This window comes from Oncorhynchus nerka, unplaced genomic scaffold (genome assembly GCF_034236695.1).
Source record: "Oncorhynchus nerka isolate Pitt River unplaced genomic scaffold, Oner_Uvic_2.0 unplaced_scaffold_958, whole genome shotgun sequence".
NCBI classification, from domain to species: domain Eukaryota; kingdom Metazoa; phylum Chordata; class Actinopteri; order Salmoniformes; family Salmonidae; genus Oncorhynchus; species Oncorhynchus nerka.
In genome coordinates, this window is record NW_027040358.1 from 119,624 (window position 1) to 140,829 (window position 21,206).

The 21,206-nt window shown below is 46.8% G+C and overlaps 1 protein-coding gene across 3 annotated transcripts; it reads right to left on the bottom strand.

Moving 5' to 3' along the window:
• Positions 1-13,961: 13,961 nt before the first annotated feature.
• On the bottom strand, positions 13,962-21,040 carry cdkal1 (CDK5 regulatory subunit associated protein 1-like 1). 3 transcript variants are annotated; one of them, XM_065016604.1, is made up of 4 exons: positions 20,955-21,040; positions 19,493-19,659; positions 16,426-16,538; positions 13,962-14,264 (listed from the first exon to the last, which is right to left on the bottom strand). In XM_065016604.1, the coding sequence occupies exons 2-4, from the start codon at positions 19,648-19,650 to the stop codon at positions 14,164-14,166; spliced, it is 372 nt and encodes a 123-aa protein (XP_064872676.1). In that variant the 5' UTR covers positions 19,651-19,659; positions 20,955-21,040; the 3' UTR covers positions 13,962-14,163. The 3 variants fall into 3 exon arrangements, with proteins under 3 accessions (XP_064872676.1, XP_064872674.1, XP_064872675.1); XM_065016602.1 differs by lacking the exon at positions 20,955-21,040 and adding an exon at positions 20,309-20,510; XM_065016603.1 differs by lacking the exon at positions 20,955-21,040 and adding an exon at positions 20,182-20,280.
• Between the last annotated feature and the right edge of the window lie 166 nt (positions 21,041-21,206).

Here is a 21,206-nt window from a genome sequence, read left to right on the forward strand (position 1 = left end):
AGTGTGTGTGTGTGTGTGTGTGTAAGGTGTCATGGCACAGCCTACAGAGAAACCATCTAAAGCACTTTGTGTAAAACCACCTCCAGTTCACTTCACACATCAAATTTCACAGAGCTTTGGTATCGCTTTTATTATTATTATTATTATTATTGTGTCTGTACCCCAGAACCGGACCCCAGACCCAACCCGGAGAACCAGACCCCAGACCCAGCCCGGACCCCAGACCCAGCCCGGAGAACCAGACCCCAGACCCAGCCCGGAGAACCAGACCCCAGACCCAGCCCGGACCCCAGACCCAGCCCGGACCCCAGACCCAACCCGGACCCCAGACCCAGCCCGGACCCCAGACCCAGCCCGGACCCCAGACCCAGCCCGGACCCCAGACCCAGCCCGGACCCCAGACCCAGCCCGGAGAACCAGACCCCAGACCCAGCCCGGACCCCAGACCCAGCCCGGAGAACCAGACCCCAGACCCAGCCCGGACCCCAGACCCAGCCCGGAGAACCAGACCCCAGACCCAGCCCGGACCCCAGACCCAGCCCGGAGAACCAGACCCCAGACCCAACCCGGAGAACCAGACCCCAGACCCAGCCCGGAGACCCCAGACCCAGCCCGGAGAACCAGACCCCAGACCCAGCCCGGAGACCCCAGACCCAGCCCGGACCCCAGACCCAGCCCGGAGAACCAGACCCCAGACCAGACCCCAGACCCAACCCGGAGAACCAGACCCCAGACCCAGCTCGGAGAACCAGACCACAGACCCAGCCCGGACCCCAGACCCAGCCCGGAGAACCAGACCCAGCCCGGACCCCAGATCCAGCCCGGAGAACCAGACCCCAGACCCAACCCGGAGAACCAGACCCCAGACCCAGCTCGGAGAACCAGACCACAGACCCAGCCCGGACCCCAGACCCAGCCCGGAGAACCAGACCCAGCCCGGAGAACCAGACCCCAGACCCAGCCCGGACCCCAGACCCAGCCCGGAGAACCAGACCCCAGACCCAACCCGGAGAACCAGACCCCAGACCCAGCTCGGAGAACCAGACCCAGCCCGGAGAACCAGACCCCAGACCCAGCCCGGACCCCAGACCCAGCCCGGACCCAGCCCGGAGAACCAGACCCAGCCCAAAGAACCAGACCCCAGACCCAACCGGAGAACCAGACCCCAGACCCAGCTCGGAGAACCAGACCCAGCCCGGAGAACCAGACCCAGCCCGGACCCCAGACCCAGCCCGGAGAACCAGACCCCAGACTCAGCCCGGACCCCAGACCCAGCCCGGAGAACCAGACCCCAGACCCAGCCCGGAGAACCAGACCCCAGACCGGAGAACCAGACCCCAGACCCAGCCCGGAGAACCAGACCCCAGACCCAGCCCGGAGAACCGGACCAGACACAGAGCCAGTCAATACCATACATTTTTTTATTTATTATTTAACCTTTATTTAACTAGGCGAGTCAGTTAAGAACAAATTCCTATTTACAATGACGGCCAAACCTGGACAATGCTGGGACAATTGAGCGCCACCCTATGGGACTCCCGATGACGGCCGGTTGTGATACAGCCTGGAATCGAACCAGGGTGTCTGTAGTGACGCCTCAGGCACTGAGATGCAGTGCCTTAGACATTAGCCATGACTAACATCACTATACGTTGCCTTACAAATGGTCCCGCCAGTCTGTATGTAGTGCACTACTGTTGACCTACGACCTACTAATCTCAGACGGTGACCTCCCAGTCATTATCATGTTTCATACAGCACTACTGTTGACCTACGACCTACTAATCTCAGACGGTGACCTCACAGTCATTATCATGTTTCATACAGCACTACTGTTGACCTACGACCTACTAATCTCAGACGGTGACCTCACAGTCATTATCATGTTTCATACAGCACTACTGTTGACCTACGACCTACTAATCTCAGACGGTCACCCCACAGTCATTATCATGTTTCATACAGCACTACTGTTGACCTACGACCTGGTCACCCCACAGTCATTATCATGTTTCATACAGCACTAGAACTCTGATACAACTTACATACTGTGTGTGTGTGTGTGTGTGTGTGTGTGTGTGTGTCTGTGTGTGTGTGTGTGACAGATACCTCCAATGAGTAATGCTGGCTGCTGAGTGACTATTATGTCCATGCCTCTGGCAGAAAGCATCTCTTCTCAGTCTAATAGTCTCATTAAACTATGAATAACCACACGCCTATGTCCCAAAAGCCAACCTGTTCCCTCTGTAGTGCCCATAGTGCCCTGGTGAAATGTAGTACGCTGTCCCAAAAGCCAACCTGTTCCCTCTGTAGTGCCCTGGTGATATGTACTACGCTGTCCCAAAAGCCACCCTGGTCCCTCTGTAGTGCCCATAGTGCCCTGGTGAAATGTAGTACGCTGTCCCAAAAGCCACCCTGTTCCCTCTGTAGTGCCCTGGTGAAATGTAGTACGCTGTCCCAAAAGCCACCCTGTTCCCTCTGTAGTGCCCATAGTGCCCTGGTTAAATGTAGTACGCTGTCCCAAAAGCCACCCTGTTCCCTCTGTAGTGCCCTGGTGAAATGTAGTACGCTGTCCCAAAAGCCACCCTGTTCCCTCTGTAGTGCCCATAGTGCCCTGGTTAAATGTAGTACGCTGTCCCAAAAGCCACCCTGTTCCCTCTGTTGTGCCCATAGTTCCCTGGTTAAATGTAGTACGCTGTCCCAAAAGCCACCCTGTTCCCTCTGTAGTGCCCACAGTGCCCTGGTTAAATGTAGTACGCTGTCCCAAAAGCCACCCTGTTCCCTCTGTAGTGCCCACAGTGCCCTGGTGAAATGTACTACGATGTCCCAAAAGCCACCCTGTTCCCTCTGTTGTGCCCATAGTGCCCTGGTTAAATGTAGTACGCTGTCCCAAAAGCCACCCTGTTCCCTCTGTAGTGCCCACAGTGCCCTGGTTAAATGTAGTACGCTGTCCCAAAAGCCACCCTGTTCCCTCTGTTGTGCCCATAGTGCCCTGGTTAAATGTAGTACGCTGTCCCAAAAGCCACCCTGTTCCCTCTGTAGTGCCCACAGTGCCCTGGTGAAATGTAGTACGCTGTCCCAAAAGCCACCCTGTTCCCTCTGTAGTGCCCACAGTGCCCTGGTGAAATGTAGTACGCTGTCCCAAAAGGGGCCATTCCGGTGTAACTGAATGACGCAGAGAGTCAGATTTGTTACGTTAAAACTGCTACACATTTAAGTCCTTTAACAGGTGCTCTTATAAAAAAATTAAATGAATTAAATTAAAAATAATTAAATTAAAAAAGCGATTTACAAGAGCAATTAGGGTTAAGTGCCTTGCTCAAGGGCACAGAGATTTTTATCAACTCGTCGGCTCTAGGATTCGAACCAGCCACCTTTCGGTTACTGGCCCAGCGCATACCGCAAAAACAACTGTTGATTACAACGTTTAACTAAACCATACAACTATACGCACAAGAGCTACAGTACTTTCATTCCCACTTACAGATTTGACCAAAAACACATTTTACAGGAAGAACTGTTGAGATAAATGTCGTTAACTGCAACAGTTCTCCATTAGTTTACTGTGTACATTGTGAAAAGTCGTCATTGTGCTTAGAGTTCTATGGTTGACGAAACCATCGGGTTTTGGTTGGCCAACAATTTAACGTTTCTATTTTATCAAATCGACGTCTCCACTTAATCCCGCCAGCGTGGAATCGCCCTGTGGAATAGGGCGCCATTTGGGACACAAACCCTTATTTGAGATGCATTTCAGGAGGACGTATCAGGAATCATTAGCCCACATGTACAAATATATATTAAAATACACAGCACAGTGTCAGGACACCATACGCCCACGATCTGCACACTAAACAACTCAGACAATTAAGGAATGGAACCAACGAGAGGTGAGTGAACGTTGGGCTGTGGGCCACAACACAGGGGTTTTACTGGGAGATCATTGGACAGAGATTAGACACAGAGATTCATGTGATTCTCTGGATTCATTGGTCCACAACACAGGGGTTTTACTGGGAGATCATTGGACAGAAATTAGACACAGAGATTCATGTGATTCTCTGGATTCATTGGTCCACAACACAGGGGTTTTACTGGGAGATCATTGGACAGAAATTAGACACAGAGATTCATGTGATTCTCTGGATTCATTGGTCCACAACACAGGGGTTTTACTGGGAGATCATTGGACAGAAATTAGACACAGAGATTCATGTGATTCATTGGTCCACAACACAGGGGTTTTACTGGGAGATCATTGGACAGAAATTAGACAGAGATTCATGTGATTCATTGGTCCACAACACAGGGGTTTTACTGGGAGATCATTGGACAGAAATTAGACACAGAGATTCATGTGATTCTCTGGATTCATTGGGCCACAACACAGGGGTTTTACTGGGAGATCATTGGACAGAAATTAGACACAGAGATTCATGTGATTCATTGGTCCACAACACAGGGGTTTTACTGGGAGATCATTGGACAGAAATTAGACACAGAGATTCATGTGATTCTCTGGATTCATTGGTCCACAACACAGGGGTTTTACTGGGAGATCATTGGACAGAGATTAGACACAGAGATTCATGTGATTCTCTGGATTCATTGGTCCACAACACAGGGGTTTTACTGGGAGATCATTGGACAGAAATTAGACACAGAGATTCATGTGATTCTCTGGATTCATTGGTCCACAACACAGGGGTTTTACTGGGAGATCATTGGACAGAAATTAGACACAGAGATTCATGTGATTCTCTGGATTCATTGGTCCACAACACAGGGGTTTTACTGGGAGATCATTGGACAGAAATTAGACACAGAGATTCATGTGATTCTCTGGATTCATTGGGCCACAACACAGGGGTTTTACTGGGAGATCATTGGACAGAAATTAGACACAGAGATTCATGTGATTCATTGGTCCACAACACAGGGGTTTTACTGGGAGATCATTGGACAGAAATTAGACACAGAGATTCATGTGATTCATTGGTCCACAACACAGGGGTTTTACTGGGAGATCATTGGACAGAGATTAGACACAGAGATTCATGTGATTCTCTGGATTCATTGGTCCACAACACAGGGGTTTTACTGGGAGATCATTGGACAGAGATTAGACACAGAGATTCATGTGATTCATTGGTCCACAACACAGGGGTTTTACTGGGAGATCATTGGACAGAGATTAGACACAGAGATTCATGTGATTCATTGGTCCACAACACAGGGGTTTTACTGGGAGATCATTGGACAGAGATTAGACACAGAGATTCATGTGATTCTCTGGATTCATTGGTCCACAACACAGGGGTTTTACTGGGAGATCATTGGACAGAGATTAGACACAGAGATTCATGTGATTCATTGGTCCACAACACAGGGGTTTTACTGGGAGATCATTGGACAGAGATTAGACACAGAGATTCATGTGATTCTCTGGATTCATTCTGGGACTAAATTAAAATATGGGATGAAGATGTGATTGTCTGGATTCATTCTGGGACTAAATTAACATATGGGATGAAGATGTGATTGTCTGGATTCATTCTGGGACTAAATTAACATATGGGATGAAGATGTGATTCTCTGGATTCATTCTGGGACTAAATTAACATATGGGATGAAGATGTGATTCTCTGGATTCATTCTGGGACTAAATTAACATATGGGATGAAGATGTGATTCTCTGGATTCATTCTGGGACTAAATTAACATATGGGATGAAGATGTGATTCTCTGGATTCATTCTGGGACTAAATTAACATATGGGATGAAGATGTGATTCTCTGGATTCATTCTGGGACTAAATTAACATATGGGATGAAGATGTGATTCTCTGGATTCATTCTGGGACTAAATTAACATATGGGATGAAGATGTGATTGTCTGGATTCATTCTGGGACTAAATTAACATATGGGATGAAGATGTGATTGTCTGGATTCATTCTGGGACTAAATTAACATATGGGATGAAGATGTGATTCTCTGGATTCATTCTGGGACTAAATTAACATATGGGATGAAGATGTGATTGATTCATTCTGGATTCATTCTGGGACTAAATTAACATATGGGATGAAGATGTGATTCTCTGGATTCATTCTGGGACTAAATTAAAATATGGGATGAAGATGTGATTCTCTGGATTCATTCTGGGACTAAATTAAAATATGGGATGAAGATGTGATTCTATTTTATTTCATGAAGATGTGATTTTGGATTCATTCTGGGACTAAATAAATATGGGATGAAGATTTTCTCTGATTCATTCTCTTTACTTAAGAGATTTGAAGCGTAACATAATGACTGGACAGGTTATAAAAATACATTTACAACAAACATTTACAAAAGAATAAGATGTGATTAAAGTATTCATTCTGGGACTTAAAATACCTATATGGGATAAAGTAATGGATTCTCTGGGACTAAATTTATGGGATGAAGAAAATACCTAGGATAGGACTAAATTAACATATGGGATGAAGATACCTAGGATAGGATAAAGTAATCAATTCTCTCCCCCCTTAAAATACCTAGGATAGGATAAAGTAATTCCTGGATTACAAAAAATACCTAGGATAGGATAAAGTAATCCTTCTAAAATACCTAGGATAGGATATGGGATGAAGAGTAATCCTTCTCCCCCTTAAAATACCTAGGATAGGATAAAGTAATCCTTCTCCCCTTAAAATACCTAGGATAGGATGAAAGTATTCCTTCATTCTGGGACTAAATTAACATATGGGATGAAGATGTGATTCCTTCATTCTTAAAATACCTAGGATAGGATAAAGTAATCCTTCTCCCCCCTTAAAATACCTAGGATAGGATAAAGTAATCCTTCTCCCCCTTAAAATACCTAGGATAGGATAAAGTAATCCTTCTCCCCCTTAAAATACCTAGGATAGGATAAAGTAATCCTTCTCCTAGGATTCATTCTGGGACTAAAATACCTAGGATAGGATAAAGTAATCCTTCTCCCCCTTAAAATACCTAGGATAGGATAAAGTAATCCTTCTCCCCCTTAAAATACCTAGGATAGGATAAAGTAATCCTTCTCCCCCCTTAAAATACCTAGGATAGGATAAAGTAATCCTTTCCCCCTTAAAATACCTAGGATAGGATAAAGTAATCCTTCTCCCCCTTAAAATACCTAGGATAGGATAAAGTAATCCTTCTCCCCCCTTAAAATACCTAGGATAGGATAAAGTAATCCTTCTCCCCCCTTAAAATACCTAGGATAGGATAAAGTAATCCTTCTCCCCCTTAAAATACCTAGGATAGGATAAAGTAATCCTTCTCCCCCCTTAAAATACCTAGGATAGGATAAAGTAATCCTTCTCCCCCCTTAAAATACCTAGGATAGGATAAAGTAATCCTTCTCCCCCTTAAAATACCTAGGATAGGATAAAGTAATCCTTCTCCCCCCTTAAAATACCTAGGATAGGATAAAGTAATCCTTCTCCCCCTTAAAATACCTAGGATAGGATAAAGTAATCCTTCTCCCCCCTTAAAATACCTAGGATAGGATAAAGTAATCCTTCTCCCCCCTTAAAATACCTAGGATAGGATAAAGTAATCCTTCTCCCCCCTTAAAATACCTAGGATAGGATAAAGTAATCCTTCTCCCCCCTTAAAATACCTAGGATAGGATAAAGTAATCCTTCTCCCCCTTAAAATACCTAGGATAGGATAAAGTAATCCTTCTCCCCCCTTAAAATACCTAGGATAGGATAAAGTAATCCTTCCCCCCCTTAAAATACCTAGGATAGGATAAAGTAATCCTTCTCCCCCCTTAAAATACCTAGGATAGGATAAAGTAATCCTTCTCCCCCCCCTTAAAATACCTAGGATAGGATAAAGTAATCCTTCTCCCCCCTTAAAATACCTAGGATAGGATAAAGTAATCCTTCTCCCCCTTAAAATACCTAGGATAGGATAAAGTAATCCTTCTCCCCCCCTTAAAATACCTAGGATAGGATAAAGTAATCCTTCTCCCCCCTTAAAATACCTAGGATAGGATAAAGTAATCCTTCTCCCCCCTTAAAATACCTAGGATAGGATAAAGTAATCCTTCTCCCCCCCCTTAAAATACCTAGGATAGGATAAAGTAATCCTTCTCCCCCCTTAAAATACCTAGGATAGGATAAAGTAATCCTTCTCCCCCTTAAAATACCTAGGATAGGATAAAGTAATCCTTCTCCCCCCTTAAAATACCTAGGATAGGATAAAGTAATCCTTCTCCCCCCTTAAAATACCTAGGATAGGATAAAGTAAAATCCTTCTCCCCCCTTAAAATACCTAGGATAGGATAAAGTAATCCTTCTCCCCCTTAAAATACCTAGGATAGGATAAAGTAATCCTTCTCCCCCTTAAAATACCTAGGATAGGAAAATAATCCTTCTCCCCCCTTAAAATAGGATAGGATAAAGTAATCCTTCTCCCCCCTTAAAATACCTAGGATAGGATAAAGTAATCCTTCTCCCCCCCCTAGCCCCCCCCTTAAAAGATTTAGATGCACTATTGTAAAGTGGCTGTTCCACTGGATGTCTTAAAATACCAATTTGTAGTCGCTCTGGATAAGAGCGTCTGCTAAATGACTTAAATGTAAATGTAAAAAAAAATGTTCTCCGTGTTTTAATGTCTTTCAGTCTCCCTCAGTCAACCACTGCACCAATTAAAAAAAAGGAATCATTCAGTCTCCCTCAGTCAACCACTGCACCAATCAAAAAGGGGAATCATTCAGTCTCCCTCAGTCAACCACTGCACCAATCAAAAAGAGGGGAATCAGTGAGAAAAACACAGGTTAAACACAAAAATACCTGTTGTACAATAAAGCAATTTCTCCCCAAATACCTGCTGGTAATCCTTCCCCCAAAACAAACCAACAGCCATAGGATAGTAATTTCTCATCCCACTTAAAATACCTGTGTGGATAAACACTCTAGTCACACTGTCTCCCCCTTAAAATACCTAGGATAGGGAGATAAACACTGTCTGGGCCAAAATACCTAGGAGGGATAAAACATCCTAGTCACACTGTCTGGGCCACAATACCTAGGAGGGAGATAAAGTACTGTCTAAAATACAAGAGGGAGGGATAAAAACACTGTCTCCCCCAAAAGAGGGAGGAGATAAACACTCTCTAATCACACTGTCTCCCCCCAAAATAGGGAGGAGATAAACACTCTCCTCTAGTCACACCCCCTGGGCTAAAAGACCTAGAGATAAACACTGTCTCCCCACTAAAAGAGGGAGGAGATAAACACTCTCCTAGAATCATTCAGTCTCCCTCAGTCACACTGTCTAAAATACAAGAGGGAGGAGATAAACACTGTCTTCCCCACTTAAAGAGGGAGGAGATAAACACTCTCTGGGCTTCAAACAAGAGGGATAGAGATAAACACTCTAGTCACACTGTCTGGGCTACAAGAGGGAGAGATAAACACTGTCTGGGCTACAAGAGGGAGGAGATAAACACTCCTAGTCACACTGTCTGGGCTACAAGAGGGAGGAGATAAACACTGTCTGGGCTACAAGAGGGAGGAGATAAACACTCTCTAGTCACACTGTCTGGGCTACAAGAGGGAGGAGATAAACACTGTCTGGGCCACAAGAGGGAGGAGATAAACACTGTCTGGGCTACAAGAGGGAGGAGATAAACACTGTCTGGGCTACAAGAGGGAGGAGATAAACACTCTCTAGTCACACTGTCTGGGCCACAAGAGGGAGGAGATAAACACTGTCTGGGCTACAAGAGGGAGGAGATAAACACTCTCTAGTCACACTGTCTGGGCTACAAGAGGGAGGAGATAAACACTGTCTGGGCTAAAGAGGGAGGAGATAAACACTCTCTAGTCACACTGTCTACCTACAAGAGGGAGGAGATAAACACTCTCTAGTCACACTGTCTGGGCCACAAGAGGGAGGAGATAAACACTCTCTAGTCACACTGTCTGGGCCACAAGAGGGAGGAGATAAACACTGTCTGGGCTACAAGAGGGAGGAGATAAACACTCTCTAGTACGGGAACTGTCTAGGGCTACAAGAGGGAAGATAATCACTGTCTGGGCTACAAGAGGGAGGAGATAAACACTCCTAGTCACACTGTCTGGGCCAAAGAGGGAGGAGATAAACACTCTCTAGTCACACTGTCTGGGCTACAAGAGGGAGGATGATAAACACTCTCTAGTCACACTGTCTGGGCATAAAGAGGGAGGAGATAAACACTCTAGTCACACTGTCTGGGCTACAAGAGGGAGGACCAATAAACATGTTCTCTAGTCTTTCACTGTCTGGGCTACAAGAGGGAGGAGATAAACACTCTCTAGTCACACTGTCTGGGCACCAATCAAAAGAGGGGAGATCACTGTCTGGGCTACAAGAGGAGGAGATAAACACTTTCCTGGGCCACAAGAGGGAGGAGATAATTTCTCCCTAGTCACACTGACTGGGCTACAAACAGGAGATAAACACTCTCTAGTCACACTGTCATGGGCTTCCTCTGAGGAGATAAACACTCTCTAGTCACACTGTCTGGGCTACAAGAGGGGGGAGATAAACACTCTCTAGTCACACTGTCTGGGCTACAAGAGGGAGGAGATAAACACTCTCTAGTCACACTGTCTGGGCCACAAGAGGGAGGAGATAAACACTGTCTGGGCCACAAGAGGGAGGAGATAAACACTCTCTAGTCACACTGTCTGGGCCACAAGAGGGAGGAGATAAACACTCTCTAGTCACACTGTCTGGGCCACAAGAGGGAGGAGATAAACACTCTAGTCACACTGTCTGGGCCACAAGAGGGAGGAGATAAACACTCTCTCTAGTCACACTGTCTGGGCCACAAGAGGGAGGAGATAAACACTCTCTCTAGTCACACTGTCTGGGCCACAAGAGGGAGGAGATAAACACTCTCTAGTCACACTGTCTGGGCCACACTGGAGATAAAAACTGTCTGGGCCACAAGAGGGAGGAGATAAAAACTGTCTGGGCCACAAGAGGGAGGAGATAAACACTCTCTCTAGTCACACTGTCTGGGCCACAAGAGGGAGTAGATAAACGTATAGACCAGACATAGAGAGAGAAAGAGAGAGATAACGAGAAAGAGAAAATAAAGGAAAGCGTCCTGCCGCCTGCCCTCCTTCCCATTTGGCCGTCTGCCTGACTTCCTGTTTGCCTTCCTGGGCTCCTAATGGAACAGACCAGATCACCAGGACAATTAGAACACATTTCACAGGCTCTGCAGGCAGGGAGCAGGGAGGGAGCAGGGAGGGAATTTGCATGTTTGAAGCATGTGATTAATGTCCCTCTGCAGCTGTGGTAGAACACACTGTGTCCCAAATGGCATCCTATTCCCTACGGGACCTGGTCTTAAAGTAGTGCACTGCGTAGGGAATAGGGAGCCATTTGGGACGCATCTGAAGTAGAACATTCTCCCCCCCTCTGCTCCCTGATGAGGGACGCCCAGAGGGCTACTATTCACAGCCCAATAAACAGGCTGCCCCCCCCCCCCTGCCCAGAGGGCTACTATTCACAGCCCAATAAACAGGCTGCACCCCCCCCCTTCACTGGCTCTATCTCCACAGACAGACAGATACACACATAAAAGATTCAGATGACACACACACACGTAGAGACGTACAGGCCGGACACACAGATTATATTTTGTGCACAGACAACACACCCACTCTTCCCTCCCCTATGAAGAGAGCCTCCTAGTTAACCCGGTGTGGGCCGTCATTGTAAATAACAACTTGTTCTTTAATAACCGACTTAGCCAGTTAAATAAAGATTTAAATAAATAACCTGGCTCGTCATCTCTGATGTCTGGATTACATGCAAATCACATGCAAAACCACACCCAGACAGCCAACGTTCCCAGGCAGAGAGAGAGTAGCGGAGGACTAGGGGGAGAGAGAGAGTAGACAGCCGAGGCTCCCAGGAGAGAGAGAGAGTAGCAGAGGACTAGGGGGAGAGAGAGAGAGAGTAGCAGAGGACTAGGGGGAGAGAGAGAGAGAGTAGCAGAGGACTAGGGGAGAGAGAGAGAGAGTAGCAGAGGACTAGGGGAGAGAGAGAGAGTAGCAGAGGACTAGGGGGGAGAGAGAGAGTAGCAGAGGACCAGGGGGAGAGAGAGAGAGTAGCGGAGGACTAGGGGGGAGAGAGAGAGAGAGTAGCGGAGGACTAGGGGGGAGAGAGAGAGAGTAGCGGAGGACTAGGGGGAGAGAGAGAGAGAGTAGCGGAGGACTAGGGGGAGAGAGAGAGAGTAGCGGAGGACTAGGGGGAGAGAGAGAGAGTAGCAGAGGACTAGGGGGAGAGAGAGAGAGTAGCGGAGGAACTAGGGGGAGAGAGAGAGAGTAGCAGAGGACTAGGGGGAGAGAGAGAGAGAGAGTAGCGGAGGACTAGGGGGAGAGAGAGAGAGAGTAGCAGAGGACTAGGGGGAGAGAGAGAGAGAGGGTAGCAGAGGACTAGGGGAGAGAGAGAGAGAGTAGCGGAGGACTAGGGGGAGAGAGAGAGTGTAGCAGAGGACTAGGGGGGAGAGAGAGAGAGTAGCAGAGGACTAGGGGGAGAGAGAGAGAGTAGCAGAGGACTAGGGGGAGAGAGAGAGAGTAGCAGAGGACTAGGGGGGGGAGAGAGAGAGAGTAGCAGAGGACTAGGGGGGAGAGAGAGAGTAGCAGAGGACTAGGGGAGAGAGAGAGAGTAGCAGAGGACTAGGGGAGAGAGAGAGAGTAGCAGAGGACTAGCAGAGGACTAGGGAGGAGAGAGAGAGTAGCAGAGGACTAGGGGAGAGAGAGAGAGAGAGGAGAGAGAGTAGCAGAGGACTAGGGGAGAGAGAGAGAGTAGCAGAGGACTAGGGGGAGAGAGAGAGAGTAGCAGAGGACTAGGGAGGAGAGAGAGAGAGAGTAGCAGAGGACTAGAGCAGAGGACTAGGGGGAGAGAGAGAGAGACTAGGGCAGAGGACTAGAGGACTAGGGGGAGAGAGAGAGAGTAGCAGAGGACTAGGGGGGAGAGAGAGAGAGTAGCAGAGGACTAGGGGAGAGAGAGAGAGTAGCAGAGGACTAGGGGAGAGAGAGAGAGTAGCAGAGGACTAGGGGGAGAGAGAGAGAGTAGCAGAGGACTAGGGGAGAGAGAGAGAGTAGCAGAGGACTAGGGGCAGAGAGAGTAGCAGAGGACTAGGGGTAGCAGAGAGAGAGAGAGAGTAGCAGAGGACTAGGGGGAGAGAGAGAGAGTAGCAGAGGACTAGGGGGAGAGAGAGAGAGAGTAGCAGAGGACTAGGGGGAGAGAGAGAGTAGCAGAGGACTAGGGGGGAGAGAGAGAGTAGCAGAGGACTAGGGGGAGAGAGAGAGAGTAGCAGAGGACTAGGGGCAGAGAGAGAGAGTAGCAGAGGACTAGGGGAGAGAGAGAGAGAGTAGCAGAGGACTAGGGGAGAGAGAGAGAGTAGCAGAGGACTAGGGGCAGAGAGAGAGTAGCAGAGGACTCTGTTCAGAGTCAGTCAGGGATTTAGGAGGAAAACAAACCAGCTTTAGTTAAAGAGCTACAAGATAGATAGACTTGTATTTACATTTCAGATGTCTGGGCCTTTTGCTACAGTTTCACTCCACTAACGCACCATTTAAATAATAACCAGCACAAACACAACAGACAAACCATTTCAACAAGATAACAAGGCTGTGGAAACTATTTTAAAATAAAAAAAGGTATTTAGCACATTTCCACTTGATGTTCAATTAAAAACGATTGACAACATTTGAGAGAAATGAACAGGAGTGTCTTCATCAGGGAAACAGGACCCTTTACAGACATAGAGAAATGAACAGGAGGGTCTTCATCAGGGAAACAGGACCCTTTACAGACATTATAGAGAAATGAACAGGAGGGTCTTCATCAGGGAAACAGGACCCTTTACAGACATTATAGAGAAATGACATTATAGGAGAAATGAGAAAGGAGGGTCTTCATCAGGGAAACAGGACCCTTTACAGACATTATAGAGAAATGAACAGGAGGGTCTTCATCAGGGAAACAGGACCCTTTACAGACATTATAGAGAAATGAACAGGAGGGTCTTCATCAGGGAAACAGGACCCTTTACAGACATTATAGAGAAATGAACAGGAGGGTCTTCATCAGGGAAACAGGACCCTTTACAGACATTATAGAGAAATGAACAGGAGGGTCTTCATCAGGGAAACAGGACCCTTTACAGACATTATAGAGAAATGAACAGGAGGGTCTTCATCAGGGAAACAGGACCCTTTACAGACAAATAGAGAAAAACAGAAACACGTAATAGAAACATAATGAGTAACGATAACTTGGCGTCACCACAGACCCTGGTTCGATTCCAGGCTGTATCACACCCGGCCATGTTTGGGAGTCCCATAGGGCGGCGCACAATTGGCCCAGTGTCGTCCGGGTTTGGCCGGTGTAGGATGTCATTGTAAATAAGAATTTGTTCTTAACTGACTTGCCTAGTTAAAGAAAATGTTTTTAAAAATATGTTTAATGACAACTATGAACATGCAACTAGGAATAAATGTGACGGATAAACTGCTTAGCGTCCAAACTACCCCCCACACACAGACCCCCTACCCCCCACACAGACCCCCTACCCCCCACACACAGACCCCCTACCCCCCCACACACAGACCCCCCTAGCACCCCCCACACACAGACCCCTCTACCCCCCACACACAGAAGACCCCCTACCCCCCCACAGACCCCCCCACACAGACCCCCTACCCCCCACACAGACCCCCTACACAGACCCCCCAGTGTCTAGCTGCGCCACCATACAGCCTGTTTAAGTGCTACTATGTCTGCAGTAACATGTTTCCATACCCTTCAGAACACAACCAGACTAAAGCCAAACAGCCAATCAGCTCTTTATTATGTCTGCAGTAACATGTCCCATACCCTTCAGAACACAACCAGACTAAAGCCAAACAGCCAATCAGCTCTTTACTATGTCTGCAGTAACATGTCCCATACCCTTCAGAACACAACCAGACTAAAGCCAAACAGCCAATCAGCTCTTTACTATGTCTGCAGTAACATGTCCCATACCCTTCAGAACACAAAGCAAATGGTTATGGACTTTATCATGGAGCCAGACTGCCACCTTGTGGTTAGTTGTGTAGACCTTGGTCCATTTGAGACAAACCGAAGCAGACTACTTCAGCACAAACCCCCAAACCCATTTAGGACAGTAGGACAAAGATGGATACACCGTGATGCCAAAAGACAGTAAGGACCAATATGGAGGATGTAGGACAAAGATGGGATACACCGTGAGGCCAACAGACAGTAAGGACCAAGATGGAGGATGTAGGACAAAGAGGAAACGTGAGGCCAATCAGACAGTAAGGACCAGGATGGAGGATGTAGGACAAAGAGGGATACACCGTGAGGCCAACAGACAGTAAGGACCAAGATGGAGGATGTAGGACAAAGAGGGATACACCGTGAGGCCAACAGACAGTAAGGACCAAGATGGAGGATGTAGGACAAAGAGGGATACACCGTGAGGCCAACAGACAGTAAGGACCAAGATGGAGGATGTAGGACAAAGAGGGATACACCGTGAGGCCAACAGACAGTAAGGACCAGGATGGAGGATGTAGGTCAAAGATGGGATACACCATGAGGCCAACAGACAGTAAGGACCAATATGGAGGATGTAGGACAAAGAGGGATACACCGTGAGGCCAACAGACAGTAAGGACCAAGATGGAGGATGTAGGTCAAAGATGGATACACCGTGAGGCCAACAGACAGTAAGGACCAAGATGGAGGATGTAGGACAAAGCTGGGATACACCGTGAGGCCAACAGACAGTAAGGACCAAGATGGAGGATGTGTAGTTCACAGTAGACAGCGCTACCACTAGACCACTAGACCACTAGACCACCAGACCACCAGACCACTAGACTACTAGACCACCAGACCACTAGACCACCAGACCACTAGACCACCAGACCACTAGACCACCAGACCACTAGACCACCAGACCACTAGACCACTAGACACATTCACAACAATTTCACAGCTTGCCCCATCCCCTAACCCTTCTACCCTGTGACTCCATCTCCTAACCCTTCTACCCTGTGACTCCATCTCCTAACCCTTCTACCCTGTGACTCCATCTCTACCCTGTGACCCCATCCCCTAACCCTTCTACCCTGTGACCCCATCTCCTAACCCTTCTACCCTGTGACCCCATCTCCTAACCCTTCCATCCCCTAACCCTACCACCCCAGGACCCCAACACCTAAACCTACCCCCAAAGGACCTAACCCTACCAGCCCATAACCCCCGCTCCCCATCACCTCGTAACCAAGGCAACCATCACACCGGCCACATTATACTTGTTGTTTTCGAGGTCAACTATTTGAACAGCACACACTGGTTCCTACCTGTCATCTTGTATCCGCTCGCTGCCAGCTGTCCAGCCATGTATTCCCCGTCTGAGTTGTTGTGGGAGCAGCCCCACGTCCTCATCCAGATCTTCTGCATGCCCGGGATCACGCTACAGAGAAGAGGATGTATCAGGTACAACTACATACAATGACTGCTGGGCCCCGTTTATACTATGGGAAGGGACTCAGACGCTACAGAGAAGAGGATGTATCAACTACAACTACATACAATGACTGCTGGGCCCCGTTTATACTATGGGAAGGGACTGTTGGCTTTTAGTACCCTGTTTAAATGTGTTGCTATATTTCACAAGAATATGTAGATAAGCAAGAAACACAAGTAATGGAAGGGGAGAGGAAGAGTCGTAGTCTCTGAAATTAAGTAATTGGGGGTCGATGAAGCGCGACAGCTTGCATTCTATAATGACCCCTAAGTGGCAGTGTTCCTCTACAATTAAATTGAAGTGGCCTGAGAAGTAGTGATTTGGTCCCTGGCTAGTGGCAGCAGTAGAGCCATCTTTAATGAGTTGAAATCTCAAAATTCTCTCTTTGTATCTTTAGGTCCTCTGTTCACACCTTCTGATTGGAGGTGGTTAGAGGGGAGTAAAGTGTTGAGGAGGACAGAGGTTGTGAGGAATGGAGGGAAAGACTATTGAAAAAGAGCCATAAAAATAGAGAAAGGGTAGTAGCAGCACAGAGGTGTGAAGGAGCCATCCTCCCAAGTTCATCTAAGCTTTAAAAATGACTGGGACTGAACCCCGGGTTTCCTGCACGTCACAATACTGACATAGCCCCTGAACTAACTCAGACTCCCAGCTGCCCACTGCACTGAAGATAGGAAACACTGTCACCACTGATAAATCCACCATAATTGAGAATTTCAATAAGCATTTTTCTACGGCTGGCCATGCTTTCCACCTGGCAACTCCTACCCCGGTCAACAGCACTGCACCCCCAACAGCAACTCGCCCAAGCCTTCCCCATTTCTCCTTCTCCCAAATCCATTCAGCTGAAGTTCTGAAAGAGCTGAAAAATCTGGACCCTACAAATCAGCCGGGCTAGACAATCTGGACCCTTTCTTTCTAAAATTATCTGCCGAAATTGTTGCCACCCTAATACTAGCCTGTTCAACCTCTCTTTCGTGTCATCTGAGATTCCCAAAGATTGGAAAGCAGCTGCGGTCATCCCCCTCTTCAAAGGGGGACACTCTTGACCCAAACTGCTACAGACCTATATCTATCCTACCATGCCTTTCTAAGGTCAGAAAGCCAAGTCAACAAACAGATTACCGACCATTTCGAATCTCACCATACCTTCTCTGCTATGCAATCTGGTTTCAGAGCTGGTCATGGGTGCACCTCAGCCCGCTCAAGGTCCTAAACAATATCTTAACCGCCATCGATAAGAAACATTACTGTGCAGCCGTATTCATTGATCTGGCCAAGGCTTTCGACTCTGTCAACCACCACATCCTCATCGGCAGACTCGACAGCCTTGGTTTCTCAAATGATTGCCTCGCCTGGTTCACCAACTACTTCTCTGATAGAGTTCAGTGTGTCAAATCGGAGGGTCTGCTGTCCGGACCTCTGGCATTCTCTATGGGGGTGCCACAGGGTTCAATTCTTGGACCGACTCTCTTCTCTGTATACATCAATGAGGTCGCTCTTGCTGCTGGTGAGTCTCTGATCCACCTCTACGCAGACGACACCATTCTGTATACTTCCGGCCCTTCTTTGGACACTGTGTTAACAACCCTCCAGGCAAGCTTCAATGCCATACAACTCTCCTTCCGTGGCCTCCAATTGCTCTTAAATACAAGTAAAACTAAATGCATGCTCTTCAACCGATCGCTACCTGCACCTACCCGCCTGTCCAACATCACTACTCTGGACGGCTCTGACTTAGAATACGTGGACAACTACAAATACTTAGGTGTCTGGTTAGACTGTAAACTCTCCTTCCAGACCCATATCAAACATCTCCAATCCAAAGTTAAATCTAGAATTGGCTTCCTATTTCGCAACAAAGCATCCTTCACTCATGCTGCCAAACATACCCTTGTAAAATTGACCATCCTACCAATCCTCGACTTTGGCGATGTCATTTACAAAATAGCCTCCAATACCCTACTCAACAAATTGGATGCAGTCTATCACAGTGCTATCCGTTTTGTCACCAAAGCCCCATATACTACCCACCATTGCGACCTGTACGCTCTCGTTGGCTGGCCCTCGCTTCATACTTCGCCAAACCCACTGGCTCCATGTCATCTACAAGACCCTGCTAGGTAAAGTCCCACATTATCTCAGCTCGCTGGTCACCATAGCATCTCCCACCTGTAGCACACGCTCCAGCAGGTATATCTCTCTAGTCACCCCCAAAACCAATTCTTTCTTTGCAGCCGCCTCTCCTTCCAGTTCTCTGCTGCCAATGACTGGGCGAACTACAAAAATCTCTTAAATTGGAAACACTTATCTCCCTCACTAGCTTTAAGCACCAACTGTCAGTTGCATCTTACAGATTACTGCACCTGTACATAGCCCACCTATAATTTAGCCCAAACAACTACCTCTTTCCCAACTGTATTTAATTTATTTATTTATTTTGCTCCTTTGCACCCCATTATTTTTATTTCTACTTTGCACATTCTTCCATTGCAATACTACCATTCCAGTGTTTTACTTGCTATATTGTATTTACTTTGCCACCATGGCCTTTTTGCCTTTACCTCCCTTCTCACCTAATTTGCTCACATCGTATATAGACTTGCTTTTTTTGTTTGTTTTTTTACTGTATTATTGACTGTATGTTTGTTTTACTCCATGTGTAACTCTGTGTCGTTGTATGAGCCATAAAACTGCTTTGCTTTATCTTGGCCAGGTCGCAATTGTAAATGAGAACTTGTTCTCAACCTGCTTACCTGGTTAAATAAAGGTGAAATAAAAAAAAATAAAAAAATAAATAAAGCCCCGAGACATTAGCTCAGGAAGACAACTCAAGTCTTCAGCTCTCAGGCAACGTTCCCTCTTTAATCAAACAAGTGCCTGCATTGATTTAACCACACCTGTCTGCTTGCAGCACCTCTGTCGTCTGCTGGGTGTTTCTCTTCCTGGCTCTGGGGACGATGCTCTTCCTGGCATACTGCCTCTCCTGTGGAGTCGGGTCGTCAGCTGACACCATGTCCTCAATGTCATCGATCGGGGAGTCACAAGCAGAAGGCATAATGACGATCTGGTAGAAAAACACACACATAAGAGTTAGACCAAATGTATTTAGAAATGTGTCAGTCCACAATGATACATTAACTTGACCATACAAAATACAGAGAAGTTAAAAGCCACATTGTGGACCTCTCAGAGTAGTGTATTCAATGATAATACAGTATGTCTCATAGCTAGATATGTCCCGTGTCGATCCACAGATGAACTAGCAACACGCTGTTCTTTGGCGCGAACGACCCCCTCCTCGGCCCGCCTGAGTCCAGCTAACTCCATTAGAAAACTAGCTAGGCTACTTACCCAAGATCAGTCTCAGCAGGGACATGTATAGTTATATCTTTACTGGCTGTTTGACAACTTTAATATTAATTGTTCAGATAATAAATAGTATGTCAAATTACTGCGACAGAAGCCTGGTCTAGCTAACAGTTAGCCAATGTTAGCTTTTATATTCAATAACTGATCCATAACTGGGCTATGTAGCTACATTTATGCATAACAATAACACAATTACGCCACAGAGCCCGTTTTATACCTATATTGTCTCTTTAAAACGTGCCTTTCTGCCAGCTAACATTTTCGAACAGTAACACAGAAAAACGACCCACGTGTTTCTGTTTTGGAATGGCACGTGCGTTCAACTTCGTATTACACTTCCTCACCTGTGTTTATGTCCGGTTATTATTTCAGTCGTTAACACGGCACTAATAAATGCTCACTCTCAAATGGAAGACAAACTCAAAGCTGCTAACTAGAAGGTTGTTATGATCAGCTCTGACACAAAGATGGTCTATTATATTGACAAGAGAGTCTATTCGCCGCTCTAACAATGGAAATACATGTCCGTAAAGATGGAAGGCAGGCAGGCAGGAAGAGGATAGATCAGGTGGGACCATTCTAGCCAATCAGGGGGCAGATACCCGTATTAACAGGCCACAGAGACAGCTAGAGAACTCATCTTTGTATCTGTGCGAATTGGGGCTGTCTCCATTTTAAAGTAGTACATTTTCTCCATTGGCCGATTGCACCCAGAAATCTACTTTAAAACAGTGGAAGCCCTCAATGGCAATGTCCATGTTAAAATAGGTTTTATCCATCTATCTTGAAGACAGACACAACCCAAATAGTAGTTTTTTTCTAAGTTGCGGAATTGCCACGTGCGTCCACTTACAAACCAGTGTGTTAGTAACAACCTACCCATTACAAAACGTATATTCGATCAAATATGCCTCACGTAGCAAATGAGCAATTACATGTTTTGTAGACCAAATTTTACATTCACGGACCCCCCATACAAAAACTCCTCACTTCGTGGGCTTATTTTTCGTGTGACGATTCTGGGTGGAGTAAAGCCTCTCGCTTTGCCTCTTTCTCTCTGTCTGGCGTACTTGCTGGGCGCATTTTGATGACCACGTGGAACAATGGAAGGGAGTGAGGGACAAACTTCTTGCCTCGTGACAAGCGAAATCCGTTGTGAGTTACCTGAAATGACCCTAATCGCGGTGTATTTTATGTACTCTTTCTACACTCATTTGGGGGGCGAGCAGGGTAGGGATTTTC

What these genes read in the sequence shown, in the direction of transcription:
- cdkal1 (XM_065016604.1), bottom strand. Translation starts at nt 19,650, where the DNA reads ATGCCTTCTGCTTGTGACTCCCCGATCGATGACATTGAGGACATGGTG. An exon ending in GAGGTGCTGCAAGCAGACAG is followed by an intron (nt 16,539 to 19,492) that starts GTGTGGTTAAAT and finishes TCTTCTCTGTAG; the next exon opens with CGTGATCCCGGGCATGCAGA. An exon ending in GAGCGGATACAAGATGACAG is followed by an intron (nt 14,265 to 16,425) that starts GTAGGAACCAGT and finishes TTGTCTGTAAAG; the next exon opens with GGTCCTGTTTCCCTGATGAA.